The sequence below is a fragment of the Conger conger genome, chromosome 2 (assembly GCF_963514075.1).
Source record: "Conger conger chromosome 2, fConCon1.1, whole genome shotgun sequence".
Lineage (NCBI taxonomy): Eukaryota > Metazoa > Chordata > Actinopteri > Anguilliformes > Congridae > Conger > Conger conger.
In genome coordinates, this window is record NC_083761.1 from 49,871,665 (window position 1) to 49,887,973 (window position 16,309).

The following is a 16,309-nucleotide window of genomic DNA, read 5'->3' on the forward strand; positions in this document are numbered from 1 at the left end:
CAGTTCATTTGTACATCCCTAGACACATACAGCCCCCTCAAAAAGTATTGGAACAGCAAGTTTCCTGTTGCCCAGATGTGTCATGTTAGATTGATTGCTTAAAAAATAAATAGTTCTGAATGTATGTTCTTTGTTTTAGCCTTGGGTTTTGCCTCATAAGACTACATTTGTGTTAGAAAAGATAAACCAATATGAAGACCAGAGAGCTGTCTTTGGAGAAAAGCAAGCCATTTTGAAGCTTAGAAGAGGGGAAATCACACAAGCATTGGGGATAGCTTGTACAACAACTTGGAATGTCCTGAAAAATAAAATAAATTAACCGCTGGTGTACTGAGCAACAGACATCAAACAGGTTGACCAAGGAAAACAACAGCAGTTGATGACAGAAACATTGTGAGAGCTGTGAAGAAAAAACCCAAAATATCAGTGATATCACAGGGCAGGGGTGAAGGTATCTCAATCAACTGTTTTGAAGAATACTTAGAGAGTAGTAATATAGAGGTTATACCACAACACGCAAACGACTCATCAGTAGTAAGAATTGGAAGGTGAGATTACAATTTGCAAAGAAGTACTGAGAGGAGACAGAAAAGTTCTGGAACAAAGTTTTATGCACTGACGAGACCACGATTAACCTCTACCAAAGTGTGAGAAAGATATAAAACATACAAGCTCATCTCTGAAGCACAGTGGAGGAAGTGTCATGGCTTGGACTTGCATGGCTGCTCCTGGAGTGGGCTCACTAACCTTTATTGATGATGTAATTCATGATGGTAGCAGCAGGATGAATTCAGAAGCCTACAAAACATTCTGTCTACCAACTTACAGAGAAATGCGTTGAAACTAATTGGGAGGAACTTCATTTTGCAGCAAGAGGAAGAACCAAAACACACTGCCAACACAATAAATTACTTCATTAGGAAGAAAAAGTGGAAGATTTTACACTGACCAAGTCAATCACCAGACCTTAATCCAATTGAGCATGCTGCAGTAAAAGCCTGGAAAAACATCACAAAAGAAGAATTAAACAATTTGATAATGTCAATGGATCGCAGACTTGGGATATGCCACTAAATATTAATTGTTATTTACTTTCATTTACTTAAATACTCTGTGTGCCAATAATTTTGGTCACCTAAAAATTGGGTGGTCCGATACCAAAGGTGCTATGTTCTAAGTAGTTTAACACATCTAGGTGTAAATACCACAAAATAAAAGCTGAAATTTGGAACTCTTGTCATGTGTTCATCATTTTTATCTCAACCTCATATGTATTCAATGTATTGCAAAAACGATGGAATTAGCCTCCAATACTTTTGGAGGGGACTGTATATCTCGTTGTACACATCTTACATAATAAAGTGTCTGCTGAATAATTAAAAATAATCTTTGGCATTTATAGCAATGGTAATACATTGTGTAAGTGAAATAGAGACAAAAGACAGGATTAGAATGGTGGTGGACGCAGCAAGGGAATAACTTGTTGGGTATAACTAATGTGAGGGGATAAGATCAAGGGAATTCTGGATAAAGGGTTTAGAGGCAGTCAGACACCGTGGAAATAGGATAATGCTAAATGAAGAATGTTGCATTAGGAACGGGAGAGAGATTATTCTTTTATTTAATTTTCCAAAAAGAGAAACACTGTACATAATACAGTAGATAATGCATTCTTGCTTTCTTGTATACCGTCATAAAACACCAAACGAAGAAGAGTCTCAGTCCCCACTCCAGATCAATAGGTGGCGGTAATTCCCTTTTTGTTGTTATCAAACCACGTTAAACAAAACTGAAGAAAAAGAAGAAAATATTGTTTGGATACACCGGATACACATCTGCTAACAACGAATCAAATCCACTTTAATATAATTGTACGTGGACACTATAACGGATTGCTTGCTACATTTCATTCAAAAACTGCGAAAGCAACAGCAGTGTACTCCTAACGTCTAAAACGAGGTTAGTTTTTAATTTATTTATCTAAAGTTAGAGTTAACGAATGACGATGCTCTAGGCTAGCTAGTCTAACTTACTCGCAAGCCTGTCAGAATAAAGTTACATTAACGTTAGTCTAGCTAATTTGGGGGGTGTGTTGTAAAGTAAAACTTAATTTAATATGTAAGGTATACTCGCTGTGTTCCGAACAGAACATGGGGAAGCGGCCACTTCCACCAGAAGTTAACGTCCATTAAATGGTCATATTTCTCCTGAGGAATGTGGTTTATGATCATGGCTGCTTATTGTCTATCTCAGACACTAGAACACTGTCAGTGATGTGAATTGGACCAATAATTATATAGAAAACGACAAATAACTACACCATTTCCCTGTTTGGGGAAGACCGTATTAGGTCACGGTGCTCCGAATAGCACCTGAAGCACAACTAACAGTTTTGCACTTTGTTTTAGAGGCAAGTCTCTAATAAATCTTTATCTGGTTAATCATAACGTGAATTAATACATTTTATAACTATAAAGCATTATACAACGATATGTATGTGCGTGAACAATTTTACAAGGAACACGTTTGACTGAGCCGTATAAGCCTGCCCGCCTCGTAGTCTCTCGTTAGCTACAACTTCCCCACCACACCGTCATGGGGAGCACCGTTACCTTGTCACTGTAGGCTGAAACTGGTCGCGTACGTGACTCGTACCAAGATTTTATGAGGAACACACACAAAAACCAAAGCTGATCTGGAAGTTATTTCTTATTTATTCGTCATGAAAGTTGCACTGTTCGGAACATTCTGAGCTAAACTCTTGATATTTGTATTAGGTTGATGCAGTGCCAGAGTACAGAAGCAACAGACTCTTCTCTGAGAGATGGAATGGAGTCGTTGGGAGTTACGGAGGAAGACAAGGTTTCGGCAATGAGACAGGAGGAAGAGGCTAAGGGAAAAGAGGGGATGGACACAACAGGTGGAACAAATGAGGACAAAGATGAAAATAAAGATAAAGAGAAAGGTACAGTTTTGTATTGAGGGTTCTTTGTGAATACAAAATGTCTCCACTTTCTCACCCTCTGACCTTTTCTGCATTAGATGGTGACAATGATGAAGATGCCATGGATGAAGAAGAGCATAGAGAAGAAAGCAAAGAGGATGATGGGAAAGAGATGGAGAGAGATGCAGAACAAGAAGAGGATTGGGAGATTCCTTGTAGTGATGAAGAGATAGAGGAACCTAAAAACTGGACACCACCACCTGCTGAAATCAAGCGACTATATGAAATTTTGGCTAAAGGAGAAATGCTGGAGCTGAACTGGATTCCTCTTCCCCGACGACCCCCTACCCCACAGCACACCCCTTCCCCAGAGAGAGATGATGATTCTGAGGAGGAAAGGGAGAGGGAGAGGGAGGAGAGAGCTCGCAAGTGAGTAATACAGTTGGATGTATTACTTCCTTGAGATGAGATGCATTTGCTTTGTATGTAATTAAATGTCATGTGCCCTCTCTCATAGCTTGAAGCTAGTTTTGTGGGACGCTTAATTGCAGATGTGATAATACATATAAATATAAACACAATAAAACACCATGGTTTTCCAGAGCTTCTTCCTTTATCGAAGCATTATCACAATGTTTTATTTTCCTCTTCTCTCAGAGCCCCTTCCCCCACTGAGTTTGATTTTGATGAGGAGCAAACTTCTGTGACACCCAAAAACGCCTACATCAATCGCCGCAGGACACCAGGTAATGAGCTATGCCTCAGTCGTATCGCAAGTCCCTCTGCGCATGGCTGGAATTTCCGTTTCTGCCTCATCAACATCAACTGTCCAAAGACGTCTTATACATTTGTATGTGCCACTGTATTTTCACCAAGAACGATGCTATTGAGACTGACCGATTCAGTTTTCCAGTGCAATCAACATACAGTATAAGTTAGTGAATGCTGTGAATGTGAATGAAGTGCTGCTGTATCCTGTGTACTTGCTCTTTACCCTGATGATGTCATTTCTCTGCTGTAGGCTCCTCTACTCGGTCCACAGTGCGAAGGGAGGCCAGGCTGGATAAGGTGCTCTCTGACATGAAGCGGCACCGCAAGATCGAGGAGCACATCCTCAGGACAGGCCGCGACCTCTTCAAAAGTGAGAATGGGAAGGCAGCTGGCGGAAGGGAGGGGCAGGCCCTCTCCCCCAACTCCCAGAGAGAGAGAGAAAAGGAGAGGGAGAGAGACAGCGACCCCAGCACCATCTTTTCACCCAGACAAAGGCGTTATTGAGGCTCAGAGACAAACTGAGGGAGTCCTCAGGCCTTACTTGCCAAACCTAAGGTTTGTACTTGTAAATAATGTTTTAATTATTGATATGCTTTGATGGTCAAAATAAACTTTTTACTGAAATCGGTTATGTCGTCTCTTATCTGTCAGTCCGCCATATCGTTTGGTGAACAGACAAACAAAACTCAAAAGGAGGATTGGTTTGCTGCCATTTATTAAAGAGGAGAACCGAAAACCACCAAAAACCTTCCAACATTAAATGAGAAAATAAAAACACTAAACGGAGGGGGGAAAGGCAGGCAAAAGATCAACAGAAACCCCAAAGAAATGAGACCACGTGAATCCACCAGTCTTTCCACAAGCCAGTCCCAAACCGTCCTCTCCCTCGGCCTGTGAACTCGGCCTCATTTGTAAAGGCCAATGATTAGGAAATGGGCCATATTTGAAGTGATTAATTTTATCAAAGCTATGGCCATATCTGCATGTAGGACCAGTGCTGCCGGTTGACAGCACTATTAATGCTGCGTTCAGGACGACTCGGAACTCAGATATTTCATGTGGGAAATGTCCGACTTACGACCACACTGCCTTCACCCTGTATAGTCTGAGAAAATGTGCTAAACATGGATGCCTGCAGTAAACTATTTTGTCCATATTTGCAGCAGCATAGGCTTCTTGCTGAACTGTTTGAAGAACACTGCAGATGCATCAGGTTTTATTATAAATATACATTGAAATACATTGAAATATTTTAATGTAATCTACCTAAGCTGGCTAGCACAAAAAAAAGCACTTTCCCCCCTAAACTTCTGCAGAAATTTCCAACCTATAATTCTGCAGTTGATGATCGTTCAAGAATTGTTATTGCCATTTTGAGTTGAACTCAGTAATATTCCCTTATTTTGGGTTTCAATTGAACAAGGATATGATATGCAATTAGAAGGGGTGTTCAGAGAGGTGACTATTTGTAACTAGAGGCAGCTAAATTATTTGTGTTTGTAACAGATGTGGGCGTGGTTAACCAAACATGGGTATGGATTCGCACAGGAAAAAGTACGAACTTGGTAGAAAATCCTTTTATTTATTTATTTTTTGGTTGCTGACAATCCTACTGAATCATAACAAAATACTTGTGCTATGTAACATGCAAAAGTAGACTGATAATATAGAGAACAATTTTATGACACCATGGCAAAGAAGTGGTTTCCCCCTGCAATAGGAGAAAATAGCCTGAAAGAGTGCAGCTTGGAAAAATCCTTGCCAATATTAGATACAATTGGCTCAAAGCAATCAAAACAATATAACTTGCATATATATGTTTGGTTCCTCCGCATCTGAGTGCATTAACATGATTTGGCATTTAGAAATAACCATTTCTTCTCCATTTTAAAGTGTGTCATTAAGGTGCAAGAATACAGATGGAAAGTATCCCCCTTTCCTTCTACCTTTTTCATTTACCAAATCAATAAAGCCACTTCTATTTATAATGGCTATTCCAGTTAAGGCTTAAATGTGAGTGCATATTGTGTTCAGGGAAGTTTGGTGTTCCCATTTTAATTTTCACTAAACATTTCTCCGTTTGCGTCGAACTCTATCCCCATTTCCCCCTTTCCCTTCATCTGCACCTTCATCCTTCATTCCCCCGTTTCCCCCAGCCTCACTCTCCCTTGAGCCCCCCCAGCAGGCCATTAGCGGTAGTGAAGAGATTGATAGGAGAGGATCCATCTGTAATCAGAGTGGACTTCAGACCCAGGGATTGCAGCAGCTTCACCTGAGAAAGACAGAGAGGAGGGCGATGCCATTGATCACAGTCCATTTTACCATATTAATGACATTCATTGTAAAATGCCAGCAGGAAAAACACATATGTCCTTTGATGTACACTCACTGTGCATTTTATGAGGGACACTTAGACCTATTTATTCATGCGATTCTCTAATCACCCAGTCGCGTGGCAGCAGTGCAATGCAAAAAACCATGCGGATACAGGTCAGGAGCTTCAGTTAATGTTCAGTTCAACCGTCAGAATGGTGCGAAAAGCAAAAGACAACCAGTGAGCGGCAGTTCTGCGCACGGAAACACCTTGTTGATGAGAAGTCAACTGAAAATGGCCAGACTGATTCGAGCTGACAGAAAGGCTACAGTAACTCTGATAACCACTCTGTACAATTGTGGTGAGCAGAAAAGCATCTCAGAATGTCGAACCTTGAGGCAGGTGGACTACAACAGCAGAAGACCATGTCATGTTCTACTTCTGTCAGCCAAGAACAGAAAGCTGAGGCTGCAGTGGGCACAGACTAATCAAAACTGGACAGTTGAAGACTGGAAAAATTTAGCCTGGTCTGAGGATTCTTGATTTCTTGGTTTTGAGAGCAAAGGGAGGCCCTACCCAGTATTAGAACAGTGTTCTTAATAAAGTGCTCAGTGAGTAAATGCATAATATTGTCTGGAGAGCAGTGATTAGGGCAGGGGAACAGACTGAATCATATCTATAGCAATGGTATGACAGCTCTTTGAATGGAACCTAACAAGCATAGTGTGGGAGGTGAGATGCTGTGGGAGGCCTACCAGTACACTTACCTGCGTGCAATTGAACACACATCTTTAAATGTAAAAATACATAAATGCATCAATGCTGTATTGTATGAATATAAATATCACTTGTGTGTGAGAAAGACATTATTTTGTGTAGTGTTATTTTTAAAAGTTTGTGTAACAGGAAAGGCTTGGTTGTTTGGTTTTCTTTTTCAAGAACTTATTTATATAGTATTTTAGAGGGATTCGTTCTGGAGGCCTGGTTCATGCCCATGCCTTGACACAGCCTGGAGCTGAAGATAAATCACCCTGCACAGGTTACTTCCTCCTCATTTGTAACTGCACAGGTTACTTCCCCCTTTTTACTTTCCCAGCTAGTCTATGGCCTCAACTGTAACCTGCTCAACCATTTAATTTGCTGTGATAGATTTCTTATTACATTCCTATTCCTGGAGGATTTCATCACATCGCAGCATTTTGTTTTTGCCACTGTTTGAGGGCTATTCTCCTCACTGGGGAGTTTGCCTCATGTGCTTACTGTTTGGGGGTTCAGGCCTGTTTTTTTAGAGGCAGTGTATGGCCACAGGCAGAAACCCATTTGTGTCAGCAACAGCTGAAAAGTATTTACCCACTGCACTGAGGGCAAGTCCTGTTGAACCACCTTCTAGCTTAGTATTTTGATGTATGAGGCTGGGTCTTTGTAAAGGCAGACAAATAACAGAAAAGGGCCAAAGAACAAAAATAAAGCATTAGTGGACAAATGCTGTTAATACATATTACTCACAAAAGAGAGGGTTTGAATTAGTTAGGGCATTACCTGCATCTCTGGTCCAGCTCTGGCCATTTCCTGAAGTGTGTCACTGCCCAGACTAGCCACCATTTCCTTGAAGCGACCAGTTTCAATTTCTGCCAGTTTCTCCCGCTTCTCCACCTCCAGTTTATTCAGTTGCTCCTGGTATGACAGCTCCTGTTCCCTCGCCTTTGAAAGGCGCACTAGCTCTGCTTCCTAGGGAGAGGAGGATGGGATAAAAGCTTATGCACACATTGGCTGATGGGACTGTCCAATAACAAATGTACAGTTACTGAGAGTTAGATCCAAAAAAATAATAAAGACAAAAATATTTAACACATGCATTCACAGAGACTTGATAGTATTTACAGAACAAGGCACTGGATGCTTATGCACTATGGTTGGATTTTTCCAGAATATGGACAATTTTCAATTCCCACTAATTTAGCACACCCTCCTTGGAATCCCGAGATGAAAAGTAAAAACCAGAGGCATCTTCTAGAAGCTTTGTGGGCCCACAAAAGCAAACCATTATTGTTCAAATATACGGACGCTTAAAGTAGTCTGCCAGATTAGAATGAAGTGTCATGACTCACAGCCTCAATCCTCTGAGCCTCAGCCTTCAGCTTGGCCTCGTTCACAGCTGCCTCTCCCTGAATGAGGGCCGCCTCAGCTCTGGACTGTGCTTCGGCCTTTGCTGCTCCTGTGCTTTCCACTGCAGTGCTAAGAGAGAAAGACACATCACACTTGAACAAAGTGTCAACATCATAATACAAAACAAGTTATGCTGAGCAGCATTATCTCAGTATGATACGACCATTACGCAAGTTAAGTGTACTTTACTGTATTTATAACATAGGAACATCTCTTCCTGATACCCTCTTAGCAGCACGGGTAAATATTATGGCTGTAACAGAGCAGTAAGTGCAGCAGTTATACCTGAGAGCCTCCAGCTCCAGCAACTGTTTCCGGGCCTTCTCAGCCTCGGCCTGATCGGTGATCTTCTGCCTCTCCAGACGGCCCTTGGCTTCCTGCTCCAAACGTTCTGCCTCATGGCTGGAGGAGAGGAAGAGAGAGAAACAATATTGGTACGACAGTGACAGAGAGAGAAATAGTAACAGAACGGCACAGGCAGAAAAAGAAAAAGAGGGAGTGGGAGAGGTAACGGTAAGTCTGAGCAACGGAGGCAGAGAAAAGAAAGCGAAATGGGCACAGACCGGGCAGCAGCCTCCTGTGAGTTGGTGGTGATCTCGATGGCCAGCTGGACGCTCTTCTGCAGGGCATCCCGGGTCCTCTGGTCCACCGGTTCCACAGACTGGATGTCCACACTGCTGATAATCAGCTTATTCTGGCCGAAGAGTAAACTGGACCGCACCGCCATCTTCTCGTCAAACCCAAACACAGCCGAGGAAATGATCCGGTTTGAATTCTGAGGAGAGAAAGTGGTGTGTACATGTTATAAAATGGCTAGTAGCTGAGCATCCCAAAAGGAACTGCTGAAATGCAAAGCAACCTGCGCTGCATGGTATTCCGGGTAATAATCTAGATTTAGTGAACCAGTCCTTTCTCAGGCCTGCAATCCACAGGTCTGCAGCAGAAACATCCACAGGTCTGCAGCAGAAACTTGGGGCTGAACCAGCTGAAAGACTGGAAAAACCGGCACCGGTGCTTACAGGCCTCAGATCGCTAGGGAACACTCAATTAGACAAGGGTTAGTTTGTTCAGTGCCGCAGGTATCTCGAGTAAATTGTACTCAAGAGCCAAGACGAGGAAGGGATGGAGAAAGAGAGCAGAACAATGAAAAGAAGAGCGACACAAAACAGACAGCCAGGTACCTTGTGGAAGTCATCAAACTGCACGGCTGCCACTGCACCCCTGACTCTAGAAGCGATGGCCTTGCAGGCATCCCCAATAAAGTCAGGCACAGAGAACACTGCTGCTGCTTGTTCTGGGTCTGCGTGGGGGTCAATGTCAAAATGCCTGAGAGAAAGACAAGCAGGGCAGGAGAGGGAAACCAAAGATACCACTTTCATATTTGCCAACAAGCTTGACCAATGTGGAGATGAACAGTACAAACGGTGTACCAGTTGTAAGCCAGCTGCAGCTGCAGACGGGCGTGGTCAGCAGTCTCGATGATGATGATGTCGGTGCAAAAGTCAGGCCCCAGGAGCAGACAGACGGCCTTGATGACGTTTGGTCGTTTGGGTTTGCCTCCCGATAAAGACAGAACTGTGAACTGTTCATCTGGGCCCAACATTACCAGCTCTGGTCCAAAGACAATTCTGAGAGAGGGGGAGTGTGCGCAAAAGACAAGTTTACATGTACAAACGGTCAAATAATTATCCACCCAATCTCTCCCGTAAGCGTGGATCAGATGGCTGATCAAGACTTTGCTGAGACAGAAAAGCAATTGATCACCTTGCCCTCTTCTCACGGTAGTCATAGACCTGCACTGCAGCGTTGTGGGGGACTCTGTAGGTCACCACCCTGGTTTTGTCTCTCTCCTTCGTCTCATCTGCTTGTCTCTCCCTCTGTGAACGATCTGCCAGGGGGTCTCGGGCAGACGCCAGCAAGGTCTCTACATTGTGGGGCAGCTCCTTTTCCCACAGCTCCTCATCCTGAGTCAGGATGTAAGTGTGGCCGATCACGGCACGGACCTGGGAGGGTGGAGGGTGGAGAAATTGAAATGGGATTTTGGGTTAATTGTTGACGAGTCAGTGTGAAGTATTCCAGCCAAACCAGGATGGCGAAAATCAGTGGTTCGTCCACTTTCTCACCTTGCCCGTCTTGATGTCTCGGACATAGATTCCGTCATTCTCATCCAGCGGAATGGCCTGGCGCTGGAGCAAGACTTCCACTGTAGCTGGTGGGACGTATTCCACTGGCCCACGTAACATCCAACGATCACCAGGGCGACGCGGGACTCCACGTCTTCCTCCCTCCTCTTCCTCTTCATCCTGCTCTTGCTGCTGATAAAGAGGAACATGAACAGAATGCAAATGCTGAGGTCACAAAGTGCAACTGACAGTTGAGTAATAAGAGAGAAGCACAAGTGAAAGCAAAAAAAGAAAGAATGGAAGAGTGAGAAACTTGGGTTGAGAAAGTTAAAGGGAGAAAAAGAAAGGACGGCAAAGTAAATTGGTTAAAGATAAACAACATTTTTGTCAGTTAAGTTCTCTTCATGTATTTCACAACTAATCTTCCTGGTGCCAAATTTTTTTTAACCCAATTATTATCTTTACCAACACTCCCCTGTCATCCAACACAAGCCTTTAATCTATTCCCAAAACAGAATTCCCAAATCCGGCTTGAAAGATCCTTTTCCATTTTAGCTACCGCATTTGTCATTCATTCTACATTATTTTTTTTCTACTTTCCTCGTTTCTGTCTCTCACCCCCTCAGTGTCAGTGAAGGCCTCCACAGCTCTCAGGACCAGCCCCTCCTCCTCTGAAAGAATATACACATCCTGGATCCCATTTTCCAACCGCTCCCCTGGCTGCAGGAAGAATGACTTCTCTCCCTGAGGAAAGACAAGATTCACTTATGGCAGGGGGTTTCAACACTGGTCTTGGAGAGTTGTAGAATCACCAGCACACCCTGTGGCCCTCCTGTGGAGCCATGCGGACATACTGTACTACACTTGCACGGGCACTTACTGGTATAATTAAAATGGCGTCATAAAGCATACCTTCACAACTCTCTTTTGTCCCAGTTGTGGCTTTCCATCATGCCCGACTGGGTCCAGAATCACACAGTACTGCCGGCTGCTAAGTGTAGTCACTTTCACCTCCCCTACCACCTCTTCTGCCACAGAGGGGATGTAGGCCTCACAGTCGGATGATGTGACAAGCCACTCCTCCCCTGTACGCCTCTCCCGGCCTCCAGAGTCACGAAATGGACGAAGGGCTTGCACGTACAGAGCTTTCTGAGAGTCAACAAATATAATACATATTGAATGGGAATATACACTCACTAAGCACTGTATTAAGTAGACCTGTACACCAGCTTGTAAATGCAAATATTTAATCAGCCAATCATGTGGCAGCAACTAAATGCATAAAAGCATGCAGACATGGTCAAGAGGTTCAGCTGTTTTTCAGACCTAATGTCGGAATATCCAAATAACCACACATTGCAACAGTGGTATGCAGAAAAACATCTCCGAACACACGACTTGTCAAACCTCTAAGTGAGAAGGCTACAGCAGCAGAAGAACAATAAGTCTAAAAAAGAAGTCTAATAAATACCTAATAAAATACTCAATGAGTAATAATGGAAATAAACAGAAAGTTTTAGGATTTGGAAAATTTGAAAACAAATGCAAGAACTACTTGAAGACAAAAGAAGAGCAAGAAGTGCTGCACAATCTACAATCACCCAACCTCAACTCCATACAGTAGTTTGGTAGGACGTTGTGTGGACTGAAACAAGCAGGAGATGCTCGCACCTTGTCAGTAAGGACGAAAGCCTTGACGATATCCACAACTTCCTCATGAACTCCAGGTAGGTATGCTCCCACCTTACTCACTTGCCACTCTTCCCCTGAAACAAAATAATGATTGTAGTCACAGTAACGCCTGCTGTACCATAGGCAACAGAAGTGGAATTAGCAGGGGTGCTGCAGGTGCAGCGTTTTTGAGCAGCTATTTTCCAAAACATAGACACTCAATTTGGCTTAATTCATAACACACATTGTTGAATGGATGTTGACAATTGACTATTGTTTGCATTAAAAAAATGATATATCTTTTAAATCAGATTTTACATTGAATGCAGGCTATCGTATCTTTTAAATGGACTTTAACTTTGCGTTTTTCCAAGCATCCTACTTAAAACAATGCAAAGATCCTCTGGGGCTGATGTGTTGTTTTTGTTTTGTGGCTACTCTGGCTACCAAAAATATGTGTGAGACCAGCCGTTGTTGTGTCTGCTAGCCACCTAGTGTTACTTGCCTTCAAGCCAGGCAGGAATTAATCTGCGGTAACGTGCCCCTCATTAATTATTATTATTTTTTACAAATGTAGGAGACCAAGATTAACCTCAACAAGTGTGATGGAAAGGCCAAAGTGTGGAGAAAAAAGGGATCTGCTCATGATCCAAAACAAAACATCCAAAAAACTCATCTGTGAAGCACGGTGGAGGAGGTGTCACGGCTTGGGCTTGCATGGCTGCTTCTGGACTGGGCTCACTAATCTTTACCGATGAGATAATCCTGCTACTACAATCATGAGTTAATTCAGAAGTCTACAAAACATTATGTCTGCCAAATGCATCCAAACTAATTGGGAGGAACGTGCAGCAAAACACACTGCCAACACAACAAAGGACTTCATTAGGGAGAGAAAGTGGAAGGTTTTAGACTGACCAAGTCAATCACCAGACCTTAACCCAATTGAGAATGTCTTTAACCTCCTGAAGAGAAGATTGAAGGGAAAACTCCGAAACAAACAACAACTGAAAAAGGCTGCAGTAAAAGCCTGGAAAAGCGTCACAAAAGAAAAATGCAACAGTTTGGTAATGGATCGGAGAATTGATGCAGTTATTGCAAGCAAGGAATATGCTATCAAATGTTATTTACTTTTATTTACGTAAATACTCTCTGTTCTAATACTTTTGCTCACCTAAAAATCGGGTGGTCTGATATCAAATGTGCTATGTTCTAAGTAGGTTAACACATCTATGCGTAAATACCATGAAATAAAAGCTGAAATTCTGAACTCTTGTCTCGTGTTCGTCTTTATCTCAATCCCAAATGTATTCAGTGTATTGCAAGAACAAAGGAATTTTGTCCCACCCATATAATTAAGCTAAAACTAGTTTAGCCGGAAAAATAGTTGAGTCATTTCCCTTTTGACAGGAGAGCATTATGGCACAGTACAGATCACCGGGAAAAGAAGAGGGTTGTAATATCCGCAAAAAGAAAATAAAAATAAAAAGACAGAGGGCAGATGAATGTGAGGGGTTTGAATGGTAAAATGAGGCTTTTTATAATATACCATTGTTTGGTACCAGCTAGGAAATAGATAGGGTGAGATGGATGAGCACGCACCAGTAACCCTATGCACCCCGCCTCTGTCCAAGCCCTCTTTGCGGGCCTTAAGGCGGATGGCCTGGTTGTCTCGGATGACCGTGGCCTTCACCTTCTCGAGCACTTCTACCTCCTTCCTGGGGATGTAGGTCCCTGCCAGAGGTCAGAAAACATAAAATGAATTATGTTTTAAGGCCATGTTGTTTCCTTGAAAAGTTAAGAGTATAAAGAGCAATGCTGAGAAACAAAAACAAACACATTTATTAATTTAAGCTACAGTCACTCGAACCAAATATATAATGAAGATTAAATATTTCACACTTATTGCCACAGCTCACAACAAAGCACAATGTACACTCAGTGAGCACTTTTAGATAGACATGTACACCAGCTTGTTAATGCAAATATTGAATCAGCCAATCACGTGGCAGAAACTAAATGCATAAAAGCATGCAGACATGGTCAAGAGGTTCAGCTGTTTTTCAGACCAAATGTCAGAATGGGGAAGAAAAGTGACTTTGACTGCGGAATGATTGTTGGTGCCAGAAAGGGTGGTTTGAGCATCTCAGTAACTGCTGATCTCCTGGGATTTTCATACACAAACACTAGATTTTGAAGAGAATGGTGTGGGGAAAAAAAATAAATAAATTTTTTTAAAAATTTAAAAAAAGTGACCAGCAGTTCTGCAGGAAAAAATGCATTGTTAATGATAGAGATCACAGGAGAAGAGCCAGACTGGTCAAAGTTGACAGGAAGGTGACAGTAATGCAAATAACCACACATTACAACAGTGGTATGAGGAAGAGCATCTCAGAACACACATGTCAAACCACTGAATTGGATAGGCCACAGCAGCAGAAGAAAAAGAAAAAAGAAAGGCCTAATAAATACATACTAAGGTGCTCGGTAAGTGTATATACATACCTGGTCCTTCAAACAACCACTGATCCCCAGCCACTCTCTTTTCACCCCCTTCCTCTTCAAAATCCAGGAGGGCCTGCAGCCGGAGAGCTGTGTCAGGAAATACAACCTGTAGAGCTGAAATATTCTAAAAGAGAGATGAAAAAGGTCAGTTTTATTACTCAGATATATTACTACTTTTATTATTTGTACAGTTTTGACTCAAATCCAAACAAAACAGAAAGGTCTTAACAGAGCAGTCTGTAGGTATTTGGACAGGGACACAATTGTTGTTGTTTTGGGTCTGAATCTTCCTTCTTTCACTCGAAAATTAACGCCGCCGCCTCTAATCCCCGCAAACTGTTTTCAACTTTCTCCTCTCTTCCCCCTCCCCCCCACCCCCCTCATCACTCACACCTGATGACTTTGTCTCCTTCTTTGAAAAGAAGGTCGATGCTATTCGCAATTCCTTCTCCCAACCCTCCACCCCTGCTGACCCTCCTACCCTCCCCAACTCCCTAACCTCCTTTTCTCCCCTCTCTGACGCCGACACACTGAAACTCCTTACATCCCACCGACCGACCACCTGTCCTCTTGACCCCATCCCCTCTCCCCTCCTACAATCTATATCCGATGACATTCTCCCTTTTCTCTTCTCTCTAATCAACACCTCCCTCTCTTCCGGCACCATGTCCTCTTCCCTGAAGAGGGCCAGAGTCACTCCCCTCCTCAAAAAACCTACTCTTGACCCCTCTGCCCTGAACAACTACCGGCCTGTCTCTCTTCTTCCCTTTCTCGCTAAAACTCTGGAACGGGCGGCCTGCTCCCAACTGTCTACTTATCTTCTCCAGAACAATCTCCATGACCCCAACCAGTCTGGCTTCAAGAGTGGCCACTCCACTGAGACCGCCCCTGCTCGCGGTCACTGAGGCACTCCACTCTGCTAAAGCCAAATCCCTCTCCTCTGTCCTCATCTTCCTCGACCTGTCGGCCGCCTTCGATACAGTCAACCATGAGATTCTGCTCTCATCGCTGTCTGGGATGGGTGTCACAGGGTCTGCACTCGCTTGGTTTTCCTCCTACCTCTCTGGTCGCTCCTACCAGGTGACTTGGAGGGGCTCAGTCTCCGACCCTCACCCCCTACGAACTGGAGTCCCGCAGTGCTCGGTTCTTGGGCCTCTCCTCTTCTCGCTATACACCATGTCTCTTGGTTCTGTTATCTCTTCCCATGGCTTTTCTTATCATTCTTACGCTGATGACACCCAACTCTTCATTTCCTTCCCCCCCGACACCCAAGTCACCACACGGATCTCTGCCTGCTTGGCTGATATCTCTGCATGGATGACTTCCCACCACCTGAAGCTCAACCTTGCCAAAACTGAGCTTCTCTACATCCCTGCTAATCGACCTCTCATTGACTGTTGAGGACTTTGTAGTTTCCTCCTCCCGTACGGCAAAGAATCTTGGGGTGACTCTTGATAACTGCCTCACCCTGGCTCCACAAGTATCCTCCACTGCCAGAACCTGCAGGTTCTTTCTGTATAATATACGCCGTATCCGTCATCTCCTGACTGAGAAAGCCACCCAGCTCCTAGTCCAGGCGCTCGTCATTTCCCGCCTGGATTACTGCAACTCCCTCCTAGCCGATCTCTCAGCGTGTGCCATCAAGCCCCTCCAGCTGGTCCAGAATGCTGCAGCCCGCCTGATCACCAGTCAGCCCAGGTTGGCTCATGTCACCCCGCTTCTCATTGGCCTCCACTGGCTTCCTATTGCCGCACGCATCCGTTTCAAGGCCCTAGTGTTGGCATTTCAGGCTGCTAAGGGGACTGCCCCACCTTA

At 43.6% G+C, this 16,309-nt stretch overlaps 2 protein-coding genes across 6 annotated transcripts in view; one reads left to right on the plus strand and one right to left on the minus strand.

The window, feature by feature from the left end:
* The first annotated feature begins 1,775 nt into the window (after nt 1–1,775).
* pagr1 (PAXIP1 associated glutamate-rich protein 1) lies at nt 1,776–4,339 on the plus strand. The gene is made up of 5 exons (XM_061232636.1): nt 1,776–1,959; nt 2,778–2,965; nt 3,043–3,373; nt 3,602–3,690; nt 3,966–4,339. The coding sequence occupies exons 2-5, from the start codon at nt 2,782–2,784 to the stop codon at nt 4,217–4,219; spliced, it is 858 nt and encodes a 285-aa protein (XP_061088620.1). The 5' UTR covers nt 1,776–1,959; nt 2,778–2,781; the 3' UTR covers nt 4,220–4,339.
* A 938-nt stretch (nt 4,340–5,277) lies between these two features.
* Nucleotides 5,278–16,309, minus strand: part of LOC133121625 (major vault protein-like) — a 33,671-nt gene continuing 22,639 nt past the window's right edge. For 4 of the 5 annotated variants that reach the window (XM_061230930.1, XM_061230931.1, XM_061230929.1 and 1 more), the window contains 14 exons: nt 14,495–14,618; nt 13,592–13,723; nt 11,990–12,084; nt 11,231–11,467; nt 10,937–11,062; nt 10,319–10,510; nt 9,960–10,198; nt 9,626–9,823; nt 9,377–9,521; nt 8,759–8,970; nt 8,481–8,597; nt 8,138–8,264; nt 7,569–7,757; nt 5,278–5,987 (listed from right to left, as the gene is read on the minus strand). In XM_061230930.1, the coding sequence (XP_061086914.1) occupies nt 5,874–5,987; nt 7,569–7,757; nt 8,138–8,264; nt 8,481–8,597; nt 8,759–8,970; nt 9,377–9,521; nt 9,626–9,823; nt 9,960–10,198; nt 10,319–10,510; nt 10,937–11,062; nt 11,231–11,467; nt 11,990–12,084; nt 13,592–13,723; nt 14,495–14,618 (2,247 nt within the window). In that variant the 3' untranslated portion in view covers nt 5,278–5,873. The remainder of the gene's footprint in view (nt 5,988–7,568; nt 7,758–8,137; nt 8,265–8,480; nt 8,598–8,758; nt 8,971–9,376; nt 9,522–9,625; nt 9,824–9,959; nt 10,199–10,318; nt 10,511–10,936; nt 11,063–11,230; nt 11,468–11,989; nt 12,085–13,591; nt 13,724–14,494; nt 14,619–16,309) is intronic. The other variant, XM_061230932.1, reaches the window with a different exon arrangement.